General features: G+C 45.3%; 1 protein-coding gene across 11 annotated transcripts in view; it reads left to right on the forward strand.

Moving 5' to 3' along the window:
- The window catches only part of LOC127581520 (protein CASP-like), a 489061-nt gene that overhangs the window by 211639 nt on the left and 259522 nt on the right, over nucleotides 1-17900 (forward strand). For all 11 annotated transcript variants that reach the window (XM_052035991.1, XM_052035997.1, XM_052035992.1 and 8 more), the window contains one exon: nucleotides 13016-13153. In XM_052035991.1, coding sequence (XP_051891951.1) covers nucleotides 13016-13153 — 138 coding nt within the window. The remainder of the gene's footprint in view (nucleotides 1-13015; nucleotides 13154-17900) is intronic.

Below are 17900 nucleotides of genomic sequence, written 5' to 3' on the forward strand. Positions count from 1 at the left end.
CAGAACAAGAAGCCTTTTGCAAAAAAGAATGGGCGAAAATCCCCCAAACAAGAACTGAAAGACTCTTAGCTGGCTACAGAAAGCGTTTACAAGCTGTGATACCTGCCAAAGGGGGTGTTAGTAAGTACTGACCATGTAGGGTGCCCAAATTTTTGCTTTGGGCCTTTTCCTTATTTGTTATTTTGAAACTGTAAAAGATGGAAATAAAAAAGTAATCTTGCTTAAAATATTAAAGAAATGTGTCATCTTTAACTGCATGCTTTTTGGAAATCAGGTTATCTTTTACTCGCTTAGCTATTCACAGTAACAGAAATTTTGACCAGGGCTGCCCAAACTTTTGCATGCCACTGTACCATTGCCAGTTCTGATGCACACAAAATGAAAGCATGAGTTACCTGAAGTTGGAGATTTTGATCCTGAGTCCTGGAGGCTGTAGTGTGCCTGGACGGTAGATGAGGTGTTGTTCCTCAATGAATTGTGCCTCACTCTAACACTGCTGGAGGCCGTGGGCAGATTGGGTCAGAGTGGGATGCAGAATTTAAGTGGCAGCAACCGGAAATTTAGAGTCAGTCTTGTGGACTGAATACAACTGTTCCATGAAACGATTGCTCAATCTGTGTTTGGTTTCTCCAGTGTAGAGGAGACTGCGATGTGAATACCAAATGTAGTACACTAGATTGGAAGAAGTGCAAGTGAATAGCTGCTTCACCTGGAAGGAGGGTTTGGGTCTCTGGATGGTGGGAAGTGAAGAGATGAAAGGACAGGCGTTGAACCTCTTGCAATTGTATAGGGTAGGTCCAAAGACTGGGCATGACAAGTGGTGACGGAGCAGCAGATCACTGAGTTGTGAAGGGTATGATCCCTTTGTAATGCTGAAAGGGGAAGGGAAAAGAATATGTGTATGGTGGTGAAATCTGGTTGGATCTATTGGAAATGCAAAGGATGATTTGTTTAATTGGTGGCTGATGGGGTGGATAGTGAAAAATGGGGAATTCCTGGAATCACTCTAGAAGAATTGTACATCCATGGTGAAGATGCCTCACAGGTGGAAAGAGCAGTTAAGAAGGCCAATGGGATGTTGGCTTTCATAAGTCGCGGGATTGAATTTAAGAGCCGCGAGGTGATGATGCAGCTTTACAAAACTCTAGTTAGGCCACACTTAGAGTACTGTCTTCAGTTCTGGTCGCCTCATTATAGGAAGGATGTGGAGGCGTTGGAGAGGGTGCAGAGGAGATTTACCAGGATGCTGCCTGGATTGGAGAGTATTGAATATGAGGAGAGGCTTAAGGTGCTAGGGCTTTATTCACTGGAAAGGAGGATGAGAGGAGACATGATAGAGGTATATAAAATATTGAGAGGAATAGATAGAGTAGACAGTCAGTGCGTCCTTCCCAGGGCACCAATGCTCAAGACGAGAGGTCATGGCTTTAAAGTTATGGGTGGGAGGTTCAGGGGAGATGTCAGAGGGAGGTTTTTCACCCAAAGAGTGGTTGGTGCATGGAATGCACTGCCTGGGGTGGTGGTGGAGGCAGATACATTGAACAGGTTCAAGAGCTTGTTGGATAGGCACATGGAGGAACGTGAGATAGAGGGATATGCGGGAGGAAGGGGTTAGGTAGCGTGAAGGTGGTCTGATGGACGGCACGACACGGTAAGCCGAAGGGCCTGTTTTGTGCTGTATGGTTCTATGAAGCCTTTGGGACCCAGGAATTGGAAACCACCAAAGTGGTGGAGCACATCTGAATTGTCCCAGATGTAAGTGGGAAAGGACTGGACTGGGGGAGAAATGATGGAGTCAAGGAAGAAAAAAATAATTTGGGTGGGGCAAAAGCAGATTGAAAGAACGGCTCTGGCCGGACCCTGCAGTTTGTGGTTCTTGGGCAGAAGGTAGAAGTGGGTTGTGTGAGGTTGAAAGCTGTGGAGAGAACTTCTCAGTGATTGTCCCTTTGTTCTGTCCATCTCTCTCTGCTAGCAAAGACTGACTTGGTTCCTTCTTTCCCAGTTCTGGTGGAGGGTCCAAGACCTGAAATGTTAACTGATTCTCTTTTCACAGATGCTGCTGACCTGTTGAGTGTTTCTTAGCGTTTTCTGTTTTCATTGTTTGTGCAGGAGAGGAAATGGAGAAGAAACCTAAAATTGCGGCCACACTATTCTGGAAATGCTTGGCTTGTTCCCCCCCCCATCCTCTAAATGAAAGTCTATGGATTTTAATATTCACCCACTGAACTGAGCTGATGAAAAGGGGCTAATATTTTCTATTTATTTCAATTACAGTTCAGGAGTGGAATATTAAAGTGAGTCATTCAGTAATAAGTCACATTATTTATAATTGTTTAAATGAGCTTTTGTCTGTTGTCATCTGTGGCTTTGCCCACTTACTTCTATGTCAGGAGTTTGCAAGTTCAACTCCCAGTCTGGAGACCTGAGAATAAAAATGCAGACTGAAGCTTGGAATTGGTTTATTATTGTCGCATATACCGAGGTACAGTGAAAAGCTTGTCTTGCATACTGTTCATATAGATCAATTCATTACACAGTGCATTGAGGTAGTACAAGGTAAAACAATACGGAATGCAGAGTAAAAGTGTCACAGTTACAGAGAAAGTGCGGTACAGATAAACAATAAGGTGCAAGGTCATAACGAGGTAGATTGTGAGGTCAAGAGTCCATCATTGTACTAGAGAACCGTTCAATATTCTTATAACAGAAGGGTAGAAGCTGCCCTTGAGCCTGGTGGTACATGCTTTCAGGCGTTTGTATCTTCTGCCCGATGGGAGAGGGGAGAAGAGAGAATGTCCCCGGTGGGTGGGGTCTTTGATTATGTTGGCTGCTTTATCGAGTTAGCAAGAAGTGTAGACAGAGTCCATGGAGGGGAGGCTGGTTTCTGTGATGAGCTGAGCTGTGTCCACAACCCTCTGCAGTTTCTTGTGGTCCTGGGTAGAGCAGTTGCCGTACCAAGCCGTGATGCATCCAGATAGATCGGCCCAACTGTTCCATGCCAACCAAGATTCCCACATAAGCGAGTCCCATTTGCCTGCATTTGGCCTGTATCCCTTTGAACCTTTCTTATTCATGTACCTGTCTAAGTACCTTTTAAGTGTTGCCAATGTATCTGCCTCAGCCACTTCCGCTAGCAGCTTGTTCTGTATACAGACCACCCTCTGGGTGAAAAAGTTGCCCCTCAGGTTCTTATTAAATCTCTACCCTCTCACCCTAAACTTATGCCCTCTAGTTCTTAATTCCCTAACCCTAGGAAAAAAACTGTGCCCACTGACCCTATCTATTTCCCTCATGATTTATACACCTCCATAAGATCACCCCTCATTCTTCTACACTCCACAGAAAACATTGCCAAACTGCTCAACATCTCTCCATAACTCAGTCCCTCGAGTCCCAGCCACGTCCTTGTAAATCTCCACTGCAATCTTTCCAGCTCGATTTCATCTTTCCAGCTCAATTTCATCTTTCCTATAACAGGGTGACCAAAACAGAACACAATATTTCAAATATGGCCTTACTAACATCTTGTACAACTGCAACATAACATCCCAACTTCTCTACTCAATGCCTGACTGATGAAGGGCAGCATGCCAAATGCTGTCTTCACCACCCTTTCTACCTGCGTTGCCACTTTCAGGTAACCATGCATTTCTACTCCTAGGTTCCTCTATTCTACAGTACTCCCCAGGGCCCTACCATTGACTGTGAATGACCTACCCTGATTTGTCTTCCCAAAATGCAACACCTCGCACTTATCCAAATTAAACTTGACCTGCTTACCCAAGATCCCCCTGTAAATCCTGATAACCATCTTTATTTTAGTGTCATCTGCAAACTTACTGACCTTGCTTTGTGCATTCTTATCCAAATCATTTATCAGTGCTGGTGCAATTGAACTGTACCCAGTCATGTTGAAGAACTGGATCCAGAGTAAATTGTGTCACCTTGCTCTTCTCAGTACTTCACACAAGCAGTGTTCAATATGGAGCATTTCTCTTTCACAAGTATTAAATCAGCAAAAGGTGGGAATGGGGAAATCCCTACGCCCATGTTGGCCTGTTGCCATCAGGTTTCATGAGGTATAGAACTGGGTACCTGAGGAGGTAGCAGTAAACACTGTGCTGCCACCTATGTTGTTGGGACAGATACTACTAGCTAACGTCCAGTCCATTGAGAGCAAAGTTGATGAACTAAGGGCAAGACTGACCTACCAAAAGGAACTGAGGGACTGTTGTGTACTATGTCTCACTGAAACGTGGCTCACACCTCCCTCACCTGACTCTGCTATTCAACCTGAGGGCTCCTCAATTCATCGAATGGACCATACAGAGTCCTCAGGCAAAGTTAAAGGCGGAAGGGTCCGCTTCTTAATCAATAACTTGTGGTGCTTGGACGTGATGGTCCTGGCGAGTTCCTGCTCATCCAGCCTGGAATATCTAACGGTGAAGTGTCGACCATTCTATCTGCCAAGGGAGTTCACTTCAGCTATCCTGATGGCAGTCTACATCCCACCACAGACGGACATGAAGCTTGCACTCAATGAGCTATACTCCATGGTCAATAACCTTGAGACAGGATACCCTGTCTCTTCATCACCTCAGGGGACTTCGATCAGGCCAACCTCAAGAGTGTGTTACCAAAATACTACCAGCACATCTCCTGCTCCACCAGGGCCGCCAACACCCTTGACCACTGCTGTACAACCATCAAAGGTGCCTTCCGAGCCACCCCTCATCCTCACTTTGGGAAATCAGACCACCAGGCTGTGCTCCTTCTCCCTGCATACAAACAGAAACTGAAATGGGAGGATCCAGTACGGAGAGTCGTGCAGTGCTGGTCTGAGACAATGGACTGGTCAATGTTCAAAGACTCAGCTGCCAGCCTTGATGAGTATGCCACCACCATCACAGACTTTATCAGCAAGTGTGTGGAGGACTGTGTACCAAAGAAGACAATAAGGGTGTTCCCAAACAGGACACCATGGATGAACTGGGAGATCCACTCCCTACTGAAGGAGAGGACTGCTGCACACAAATCTGGTGATCCTGATCTGTACAAGAAATCCATATATGACCTTCGGAAAGCTATCAGGGATGCCAAGAGGCAATACCAACCAGACTCCCTGACCAGCCGCCAGTTATGGCAGGGCTTATATGCCATAACAGGCTACAAGACGAAGTCGGGCTGCTTAGCTAACAACAGCGCATCCCTTCCTGATCCATTCTATGCGTGTTTTGAACAGAAGGGAAGTGGATTGTCACCACCCACCCTGACAGCCACCAATGCAGCTGAACCTGTGATCACAGTGGAGGTTGTAAGCAGTCTTCTGGGGAGTGAACACGAGGAAAGCACCTGGCCCAGATGGTGTCCCGGGCCGTGTGCTCAGATCTTGTGCTGATCAGCTGGCAGAAGTATTTGCGGACATATTCAACCTTTCCCTGCTTCAATCTCAGGTTCCCTCCTGTTTTAATAAGACCACTATCATCCCGGTACCAAAGAAAAGCAAGGTAACATGCCTCAATGACTACCGACCAGTGGCTCTGACATCCACCATCATGAAGTGCTTTGAGAGGTTGCTCACGGCATGCATCAACTCCAGCCTCCCAGACAACCTGGACCCATTGCAATTCGCCTATCGGCGAAACAGGTCTACAGCAGATGCCATCTCCCCGGCCCTACACTCAGCTCCGGAGCATCTAGACAGTAAAGACACATATGTTAGACTATTGTTTATTGACTACAGCTCTGCCTTCAATACAATAATTCCAAGCAAGCTTGTCACCAAACTCTGAGACCTAGGACTCAACACCTCCCTCTGTAACTGGATCCTTGACTTTCTAACCAACAGACCGCAATCAGTGAGGATAGGCAGCAATACCTCCGGCACGATTATTGTCAACACTGGTGCCCCACAAGGCTGCGTCCTCGGCCCTCTACTCTACTCCCTATACACTCATGACTGTGTGGCCAGATTCTGCTCTAACTCCATCTACAAGTTTGCAGATGATACCATTGTTGTAGGTTGTATCTCAAACAGTGATGAGTCGGAGTACAGGAAGGAGATAGAGAGCTTATTGGAATGGTGTCATGACAACAACCTTTCCCTCAATGTCAACAAAACTAAAGAGCTGGTCATTGACTTCAGTAAAGGGGGTGGTGTACATGCACTTGTCTACATTAATGGTGCTGAGATCGAGAGGGTTGAGAGCTTCAAGTTCCTGGGAGTGAACATCACCAACAGCCTGTCCTGGTCAAATCACGTAGATGCTACGGCCAAGAAAGCTCACCAGCGCCTCAACTTCCTCAGGAGGCTAAAGAAATTTAGTTTGTCCCCTCTGACTCTCATCAACTTTTACCGATGCACCATAGGTATCATCCTACCTGGATGTATCACGGCTTGGTAAGGCAACTGCTCTGCCCAGGACCACAAGAAGCTGCAGAGACACAGCCCAGCGCATCAGGGACACCAACCTCCCCTCCTTGGACTCTGTCTTTACCTCTCGTTGTCTTGGTGTAGCAGCCAGCATAATCAAAGACCCCACCCACCTGGGTCATTCTCTCTTCTCTCCTCTTCCATCAGGCAGAAGATGCAGGAGCCTGAGGGCACATACCACCAGACTTAAGAACAGATTCTACCCCACTATGAGAAGACTATTGAACAATTCCCTTATACAATGAGATGGACTTTGACCTCATGTTCTACCTTGTTGTGACCGTGCACCTTATCGCACTGCACTTCTTTGTAGCTGTGACACTTTACTCTGTACTGTTATTGTTTTTACCTGTACTACATCAATGCACTCTGTACTAACCCAATGTAACTGCACTGTGTAATGAATTGACCTGTACGATCGGTTTGTAAGACAATCTTTTCACTGTACCTTGGTACAATTGACAATAATAAACCAATACCAATACCAATATCATGGTGGAAAGGTCTTAGGATGTTGGCTGGAAATTGTGAGTGCACAAATAGAACTTAGAGCTTAGAATAGTACAGCACAGGAACAGGCCCTTTGGCCCATGATGTTGCGCCGTACTAATTACCTAATGACACAAAATTAAACTAATGCCTTATGCCTGCATGTGGTCCATATCCCAACAATACTCTGCATATTCATGTGCCTATCCAAGAACCTCTTAAATGACTCTATCATATCTGCCTCCACCACCTCCACTGGCAGGCACCTACCACTCTCTGTCTAAAAAAAAACTTGCCCCGCACATCTCCTTTGAACTTTCTCCTTCTGACCTTAAATGCATGCCCTCTAGTATTAGACACTTCGACCCTGGGAAAAACAGACCAGCTGTCTACTCTGTCTATGTCTCTCATGATTTTATAATCTTCTCTCAGGCTCCCCCTCAGCTTCCACCGCTCCAGAGAAATCAACCCTAGTTTGTCCAACCTCTCATTGTAGCACATGCCCTCTAATTCAGGCAGCATCCTAGGAAACCTCTTCTGCACCCTCTCCAAAGCCTCCACATCCTTCTTGTAATGGGGCAACCAGAATTGAATGCAATACCCTGGATGCAGCCCAACCAGAATTTTATAAAGCTGCACCATATCTTTCAGACTCTTGAACTCAGTGCCTCAACTAATAAAGGCAAGCATGCCATATGCCTTCATTACCACTCTATCAACTTGTATGGCATCTTTCAGGGAGTTATGGTCTTGGACCCCAAGATCCCTCTGCACATCAATGCTGTAATGGGTCCTGCCATTAAGCTGTGTACTTTCCTTTTACATTTGATCTCCCAAAGTGCAACACCTCACACTTGTCCGGATGAAGCTCCATCTGCCACTTCTCTGCCCATATCTGCAACTGATCTATATCCAACTGTATCCTTTGGCAAACTTCTACACTATCCAGAACGCCACCAATCTTTGTGTTCCAAACTTACCAATGTTTTCTTACAGGTCATTTATATATTATCACAAACAGCAGAGGGCCCATTACAGATCCTTGTGGAACACCACAAGCCGTGGTTCTCCAGTCAGAATAAGACCCATCAGCCATTACCCTCTATCTTCTATGGGCAAACCACGTCTGAATCCAAACAGCCAATTCACAGTGGATCCCATGCTGACTGACTGTAATTAAGCCATGGCTTTCCAAATGCTCATCATTTCTATCCCTAAGAATCCTCTCATTAGCTTCCCTACCAGTGATGTGAGACTCATTGGTCTATAATTTCCAGGATTATCCCTATACCCCTTTTTAAACAAAGGAACAATGTTAGCTACTCGCCAGTCTTCTGGGACCTCGAATGTGGCTAGAGAAGACACAGAGTTCTTGGTCATAGCCCCAGCAATCTCATCTCTCTCAATAACCTCAGCTATATCTTATCAGACCCTGGGGACCTATCCATCTTAACATTCTTCAAAAGACCCAACACCACCTCTTTCTTTATCTCAAAATGCCCAAACATATTAGCATGCTCCACACTGATCTCAGTATCCTCCATGTCCTTCTCCTTGGTGAATACTGACTAAAAGTACTCATTTAGGATCTTGCCCACATCCTCTACCTCCAACCAAATGTTCCCTCCTTCATCCTTGAGTGGTCCTACCCTCCCCCTAGTTGTCCTCTTGCTCTTGATGTATGGATGCCTTGGGCTTCTCTTTAATCCTATTTGCCAAGGAGTTTTTATGGCCCTTCCTGCCTCTCCTAATTCCCTTCTTGAGTTATTTTCTGGCTTCTTTATATTCCTGAAGTACTCTGTTCTGCTTTAGCTTCCTAAACCTTGCATGTGTTCCCTTTTCCTTCTTGAGCAAATTCAAGACTTTGTCAGGTTGCTGAAAGATGTCTCATTAGAACATAGAACGTAGAACAATACAGCACAATACAGGCCCTTCGGCCCACCATGTTGTGCCGCCCTTCAAACCACACCTAAGGCTATCTAACCCCTTCTTCCCACATATCCCTCTATCTTAAATTCCTCCATATGCTTATCTAACAATCTCTTGAACTTGACCAACGTCTCAGCCTCCACTACTACCCCAGGCAGTGCATTCCATGCACCAACCACTCTCTGGGTGAAAAACCTCCCTCTGACATCTCCCTTGAACTTCCCACCCATTACCTTAAAGCCATGCCCTCTTGTATTGAGCATCGGTGCTCTGGGAAAGAGGCGCTGGCTGTCCACTCTATCTATCCCTCTTAATATCTTGTTTACCTCTATCATGTCTCCCCTCATCCTCCTTCTCTCCAATGAGTAAAGCCCTAGCTCCTTTAGTCTCTCCTCATAATCCATACTCTCCAATCCAGGCAGCATCCTGGTAAATTTCCTCTACACCCTTTCCAACGCCTCCACATCCTTCCTATAATGAGGCAACCAGAACTGGACACAGTACTCTAAGTGTGGCCTAACCAGAGTTTTATAAAGCTGCATCATTACTTCGTGGCTCTTAAACTCGATCCCACGACTTATGAAAGCTAACATCCCATAAGCTTTCTTAACTACCCTATCTACCCGTGAGGCGACTTTCAGTGATCTGTGGATATGAACACCCAGATTCCTCGGCTCCTCTACACTGCCCAGAATCCTGCCATTTACCTTGTACTCTGCCTTGGAGTTTGTCATTCCAAAGTGTACCACCTCACACTTCTCTGGATTGAACTCCGTCTGCCACTTCTCAGCCCTCTAGCACAGCCCTCTGCTTTCTACAGGCAAGCCAATTCTGAATCCACACTGCCAAGCCTCCCTGGATCCCTTGGCCTCTGACCTTCTGAACAAGCCTACCATGCGGAACCTTATCAAACGCCTTACTAAAATCCATGCAGGCCACATCTACTGCACTACAATCTTCCTGGTCACCTCCTCAAAGAACCCTATCAGGCTTGTGAGGCAAGATCTTCCCTTCACAAAGCCATGCTGGCTGTCCCTAATCAGTCCATGATTCTCTAAATGCTCAAAGATCCTACCTCTTAGAATCCTTTCCAACAGCTTACCCACCACAGACGTAAGGCTCACTGGTCTGTAGTTCCATGGACTATCCCAACTACCTTTTTTGAATAAGGGGACAACATTCGCCACCCTCCAATCCTCCGGTACCATCCCCGTGGCCAACAAGGACTCAAAGATCCTAACCAACGGTTCAGCAATCTCCTCCCTCGCCTCACGAAGCAACCTGGGGAATATTCTGTCAGGCCCCGGGGACTTATCCCTCCTAATATTTTGTAACAGCTCCAACACATCCTCTCTCTTGATATCTACATCGTCTAGAACATTACCCTTACCAACACTGTCCTCAGCGTCATCAAGACCCCTCTCCTTGGTGAATACTGAAGAGAAGTATTCATTGAGAACTTCACCCACTTCCACAGCTTCCAGGCACATTCTCCCACCTTTGTTTTTAATCAGACCTATCTTTACTCTAGCCATCCTTCTGCTCTTCACGTACGAGAAAAAAGCCTTGGGATTCTCCTTAACCCTACTCGCCAAAGCCTTTTCATATCCCCTTCTCGCTCTCCTCAGCCCATTTTTAAGTTCCTACCTTGCTACTCTATATTTCCTCACAATGCCTGTCTGATCCTTGCTGCTTATACCTTATGTATGCTGCCTTCTTCTTCTTAACTAGTTGTTCCACCTCTCTCGTCACCCACGGTTTCTTCGCCCTGCCATTCCTTCTCTGCCTCACCGGGACAAATTTATCCCTAACATCCTGCAAGAGATCCCTGAACAATGACAACATCTCCATAGTACATTTCCCTTCAAAAATGCCATCCCAATTTACTCTCGCAAGTTCTAGCCTTCCAGCCTCATAATTTGCCTTTCCTCAATTAAATATCTTACCATCCTCTTTGCTCCTATCCCTGTCCATGACAATGCTAAAGGTTATGGAACAGTGGTCACTGTCCCCCAAATGTTCACCCACCGAGAGATCTGTCACCTGACCCGGTTCATTACCTAAAACTAGATCTAATATGGCATTCCCTCTAGTCGGCCTGTCAACGTACTGTGTCAGGAATCCATCCTGGACACACTTAACAAACTCCGCCCCGTCTAAACCTTTGGCACTAAGTAGGTGCCAATCAATATTTGGAAAGTTGAAGTCTCCCATTATGATAACTATTATTTTCGCATCTTTCCAAAAACTGCCTCCCAATCTGCTCCTCAGTATTCCTACTGCTACCAGGGGGCCTATAGAATACTCCCAGGAGGGTAACTGCTCCTTTCTTATTCCTAACTTCCACCCATATTGACTCTAGAGAGGATCCTTCTACATTATCTACCCTTGCTGCAGCTGTAACAGTGTTCCTGACCAGTATCACCACCCCTCCTCCTTTTCTCCCCCCCTCCCTATCCCTTTTAAAACACTGAAAACCAGGAATATTCAATATCCATTCCTGCCCTAATGTCAGCCATGTCTCTGTAATAGCCAAAATATCGTAGTCTCGTGTACTTATCCAAGCCTTCAGTTCATCTCCCTTATTCCTGATGCTTCTTGCATTTAAGTAAATTTACTTTAGCCCATCCACCTTACTACTTTTATAGCCTGTACTCTGCTTCTCCTTCCTCAAAGCCTCTCTACCTGTCAGATCTGACTTTTCCCCATCCCCTTCTTCCTCTGACCTACTCCTCCGGTTCCCTTCCCCCTCGCAATCTGGTTTAAACCCTCCTGAACCACCCTAGCAAACCTGGCTGCAAGGATATTGGCCCCCCCCCTCTGGTTTGGGTGTAACCTGTCCTCTCTGTACAGGTCCCACCTTCCCCAGAAGAGATCCCAATGATCCAAAAATCTAAAACCCTCCCTCCTGCACCAATTTCTCAGCCATGCATTTATTTGTCATCTCCTCCTATTCCTCCCTTCACTATCACGTGGCACTGGCAGCAATCCCGAGATTGCTACCCTTGAGGTCCTGTTCTTCAGCCTTCTGCCTAGCTCCCTAAACTCACTTTTCAGGACCTCATCCCTCTTCCCACCTATGTCGTTGGTACCAACATGAATCACGACTTCTGGCTGTTCTCCCTCCTGCTCTAGAATCCTGTGGACCCGATCAGAGACATCCTGGACCCTGGCACCTGGGAGGCAAGGTACCACCCGGGATTCATGCTCACTGCCACAGAACCTCCTATCTGTTTCCCTGACTATCGAGTCCCCTATCACTACTGTCTTCCTCTTCTCCTCCCTTCCCTTCTGAGCAGGGACAAGATCCCAGATATTTGCAGGTTTGACTGGGACAGGAAGATTGGTGATTCTAATGTCAAGTAGATTTCTCCTTTAGATTCACCAATGATTACATTCATATTAGATGGTCTGCCTGACCTAGTTATTAAGTTTTGTCTTTTATAGTTTAGTGGAATTGAGTAACTCTCACAAATAAGAGTTGATCACATTTTATTGGTCATGAAGTCCCATCACAGATCAGACTGGTCAAAGTTGACATGTTTTCATACCAGACAAGTTACTTAACATTTTAGGTATCATGGAGAGAGAGAATTAGATGTTTTTATTGTATGCTTAGAAACTGAACCTGTGTTTTTTGGGTTGATATTGCGAAGGGGTAACTGAAATGCAGCAATATCTTTACCTTGATTGCTGTATTTTCCAGGTGAATGGGAGCCCATCAGAAGTTTTTTTTTAAAAACATCAGTGCAAACTCATTAAAGGTGTATATTCAGTCTTGGTTTTGTAATGTTTATCAATTTGCCTGATGAAATATTTGCTACCACAGCCTAGTGTGTATGCTGGCCTCAGCTGCAAAACTAACAGTCCCAATTGTTCATACTCCAACAACTGTAAAGGTCAACTTTTCTTCACCCATTTGGGAACAAAGGTTTGAAAAATGTGCCTAAGTGTTCCAATTTCCTTTGTCCTTTTCTTCAATGGTCGGTTGTACTTGAGCTATTCACCAAAGACTTCCTTCATCTGTGGAGAGAAATTCATTACATTCAGGAAAGTTGTGATGATTAAATGATGAACTGTTTCTAAAGAGTACCTATGTGGTTTGACTGTACTTGTTTGGAGGGGATTTAACTGTGCTGATGTACCTGGCGTATTTGGTTGCAGATCCTGTTCCAGCTTTGGATCTAGGACAACAACTCCAACTCAAAGTCCAACGTATGCATGACATTGAAACAGAGAATCAAAAGCTCCGGGAAACACTTGAGGAATACAATAAAGAGTTTGCAGAAGTCAAGAACCAGGGTAAGGACTGGAAAAATTCTACCTGATGTTAGAACAGTAAATAATGAGTTTTTCAAAATAGTATTCCTTTGATTCCTCAGATGATGGGGTTACCATTTGAGGAGAGATTGAGCAGAATAGGCCAAGGCTCTCCAGACTTCAGAATGATAAGAGGCAACTCACTGAAGCATTCAGAGTTTTTATGGGTCTTGATGGGGTAGATGCAGAGTTGATGTTTCCACTGGCAGGGTTCTGATCAAAAAAGGAGTCAGCCATTCAGGACTGAGGTGTGAAGAAATTTATTTCCACAGGGAGTACTGAATCTTTGGAGTTAGCTACCAAGGATGGTCCATCATTGAGCAATCTCAAATCAGATTGACAGGTATCTAGAAATAAAGAGAATCAGGGATATGTGGCAAAGAGGTGGAAGATCAGCCATTATTTATTAGATGGTCGAGCAGACAGGAGGGGAGCGGTGACCCATTTCTGCTTTTGTTTCTTATGTTCTTTTGTCTACCGTTATTTCAATCATGGGATTTAGATTGCATTGCAGCAGGGCAGACCTCTTACTGCCCTGAGATCACTGTCACCTGTACCCTGCTGACTTGTTTCAGCTCCTCAGTGTGACCCCGAATACTGTAGTTGCTCCCAGTCAAATGTCTGCCTGCCCTGATAGATTGCTTTGGCAGCTGGTGAGGACTCATCGCTAGAGTAAGAGGCTGCCAAAGCTTTCACTGTTTTGAATGTTTGCAAACATAGAACATTACAGAAAAGGCCCTTCGTCCCACGATATTTGTGGCAACCATGATGCCAGTTTAATCTAATCCACCTGTCTGCACATCCCTCCATTCTCAGACTGTTCATGTGCCTGTCAAAATATTAGTGTTGGACCTGCTTCTACCACCTCCCCTGGCAGTGTGTACCTGCCACAACTGCTGCCTTGTAAACCTCCTTTAAATTTTGCCCTTCTCATCTTAAAGCTATTTGCTATTTCCACCCTGGGAAAAAGACTCTATCTACCCTATCTATGCCTCTCATAATTCATAGAGTCGTACGGCATGGAAACAGGGCCTTTGACCAAGTTGCCTACCTGAGCTAGTCCCATTTGTCTGTGTTTGGCCCATTTCCCTCTATACTTTTCCTATCCGTGTAATTGTTTCAATGTCTTTTAAATGCTGTAATTGTACCCTCCTCTACCACTTCATCTGGCAGCTCGTTCCATATACCCTCTCTGTGAAAAGGTTGCCCCTTTGGTCCCTTTTAAATTTTTCCCCCTCTCACCTTACATCTGTGCCTCCTTGTTTTAGACTCCCCTGCCTTGGGTAAAAGACTGTGGCCGTTCACCCTGTCTATGTGCCTCATGATTTTATAAACCTCTGTAGGGTCACCCCTCAGCCTCCTACACTCCAGGGGAAAAAGCCCAGCCTATCTAGCCTCTCCTTATAAGGCAAGCCCTTCAGACCCGGTACATCCTCCTGAACCTTTTCTGCACTCTTTCCAGTTTCATGGCATCATTCCTATAGTTGGGCGACTAGAACTGCACACAGTACTCCAAGTGTGGTCTCACCAATGCCTTGCACAGCTGTAACATGACATCCAAACTCCTGTACTCAATATTCTGACCAATGAAAGCAAGTGTGCCAAATGCCGCCTTCTCCACTTTGTCAACCTCCACTTTCAGGGATCTCCTGTATCTGTACCCTTAGGACTCTCTGTTCTACAACCCTCCCTGGGACCCTACCATTTACTGTGTAAGTTCTGCCCTGGTTTAACTTGCAAAAGTTCACCTCCATCTGCCGTTATTTGGCACACTTCCCACTTCCCCAGTTGATCTAGATCCCATTGTAATCTGAGGTATCCCTCTTCACAATCCACTATACCACCAATTTTGGGATCATCCACATGCCAACTACATTGTCATCCAAACTGTTAATATAGCTGATAGACAGTAGTGGACCCAGCACAGATCCCAGCGGCACACCATTGGTCAGAAGCTTCCAGTCTGAAAAACAACACTCCATTACCACCCTCTGATTCCTGCCACTAAGCCAATTTTGTATCCAATTGGCTTGCACATCTTGATTCCCTTGTGACCTAACCTTCTGGACCAGCCTACCTTGTCAAAGGGCTTGCTAAAGTCCGTATAGATGACACCTACCGACCTGTCCTTGTTGATTCTCTTGGTCACCTCTTCAAAAACTCGAACAAATTTGTGAGATACATTTGGACTGTGTTTCCCTGGATTGTCCTTGCAGCTCTGTTTAAATTAAGGCACAAAATTTTCCACTCTCAATATACTTCTATCTCGCCACCACTCTGCCTCCGGCACGCAGGAGAAAACAGTTCCGGTTTGTCGAACCTCTCATTATAGCTAATACTCTCTGATTTAGGCAACATCCTGGTGAACCCTCTTCTGAGCCCCCTCCAAAGCCTCCACATTCTTCCTGTATTATGGTGACTAGAACTGCACACATGTGGCCTGACCAAAGTTTGATACAGCTGCAACATGACCTCCCAACTTTTATACTCAACACCCAGACCGATGAAGGCCAGTATGCTATAGGCCTTCTTTACCACCCTATCAACTTGTTTTACCTCTTTCAAGTTGCATCCCAAGATCCCTCTGTACATAAATGATCCATTTACTGTATACTTTCCTCTTATATTTGACCTCCCAAACTGCAACACCTCATACTTCCTTGGATTAAACTCCATCTGCCACTTCTCTACCCATATTTCCAACTGATTCACACCCTGCTGAATCCTTTGCCAACCTTTCCTCACTATCCACAACTCTGCCAATTTTTGTGTTGTCTGCAAACTAACTAATCAGCCTGTCTACATTTCCATCCAAGTCATTTATACATGATGTCATTTATGCATTCCATTAACAACAGAGGTCCCAGCACTGATCCCTGCAGAACCCCACTGGTCACAGACATCCAGTCAGAACAACGCCCCTCCACCACTACCCTCTTGCTTCTATGGCCAAGCCAGTTTTGAATCCAATCTACCAAGTGTCCATGGATCCCACGTGCCAATCTTCTGGATCAGCCTATCATGAGGGACCTTGTTGAAAGCTTTACTGAAGCCCAAGTATACAACATTCACTGCCCTACCCTCATCACCTTTGTCACTTCCTTTCCAGATGCGAATAGATCCTATCCCTAAGAATCTCCTCTAATAATTTCCTGGTTTGTCTCTATTTCCCTTGTTAAACAGAGAAACAACTTTGGCTGTTCTCCAGTCCTCTGCGACCTCCCTGTGGCTAAAGAGGATACAAGGCTCCAGCAATCTCCTCTCTAACCTCTCTCAACAACCTGGGATAGAACTTAATTTAAAATCACCAGGAATTTCTTTAAAAATTAAAAAATATTGTTGAAGATTAATATTATGTGAAATATAGAAGAAAATTAAAAGCATGCAGACATTTAAAAACAGATAGATTATCTGTACTTCCTTCATTGTCATTTATTTTCCCAGCAGCTGATTTATTTCATTGATTTATGTGGTTCTATTTTATTTGCCTCGGTTTCCTTACCTTAGAGCTGGGTAAGTTCACACTGCCCTATTTACCCCGGTCTTTCAGTGCAGTGCAGGTGCTCCATAGCTGCTGTGTTCCAGCCTCTGTTACAGGCATATCCACCAATGGATCTGTACAGATCTCAGTGAAGGTCAGCCTTGGTGTGTAATGCAATGCCACTTTCTCTTGCTCATAATGCTCATTTGGCTCTTCAGGGATTAGAAAACTGTTAATGGTCAGGCCCTATCTTCCAGGTTTTGTAAAAAAAACTAAAGAACTGCAGATGCTGGAAATCTAAAACAAAAACAGAAAATGATGGAAATACTCGGCAGGGCAGGCTACATCTGTGGGAAGTGAAACACAGTTGACATTTCTAGTTGGAAACCCTTCAGAACTGGGAAGGAGACAAAAGAAGCTCGTTAAGCTGCAGGGAGGGTGGGGGAATGTCTCTGATAGGGTAAAACCGGGGATACAGTACCATGGGGATGAGCCATAAACAAGGTTATCTGGTCAGTGAATGAACTGGAGCAGATAGAGAGCGAGAACATAGACGTAGAATGTGGGAGTGGTGAAATGCAGAGCAGGTCAGGCTGGGCATGTTCTCCACTCCCAAAGAGAGGAGGAAAACTGAGCTAATATTACAGATGGACGACTGATACAGACGGAAGTCAAGTTACTTGAAGTTGTAGAATTCAATATTGAGTCCAGAAGGCTGCAAAGTGCCTAGATGGAAAATGAGTTGCTGTTCCTCAAGCTTGTGTTGGGCCTCACTACTGGAGGCCACAGACTAATAGGTCAGGGTGGGATGGGGAAATAAATTGGCAGGTAACAGAAGCTCAGGGTTGCCTCTGTGGACAGAATGCAGGTGCCCTGCAAAGCGATCACCCAACCTGTGTTTGGTTTCTCCAATGTGAAAGAGATTCTTTGTCTCCTTGCCGGTTCTGATGGAAGGTCTCCAACCTAAATCATTGACTCTGTTTCTGTACCTTCAGATGTGGCCAGACCTGCTGAGTATTTCCAGTGTTTTCTGTTCTAGGTGTTGCCATTTGACTACAGCGGCACACTGGGGGCTGAGAGAGAATATTTTACAGCAATGTTATAATTGTCAAGTGAATGATTGTTCATCAACAGAAGCTTTTTGTTTCCAAAAGAGGACATAGAGGCTGACCCATGACATGTATGGATTGACCATGGAGGGAGAACCAAAGCTGACGTTTCAGGCAGTGACTCTCAGCAGAAATGGGA

This window comes from Pristis pectinata, chromosome 21 (assembly GCF_009764475.1).
Source record: "Pristis pectinata isolate sPriPec2 chromosome 21, sPriPec2.1.pri, whole genome shotgun sequence".
In the NCBI taxonomy this organism is placed as follows: domain Eukaryota; kingdom Metazoa; phylum Chordata; class Chondrichthyes; order Rhinopristiformes; family Pristidae; genus Pristis; species Pristis pectinata.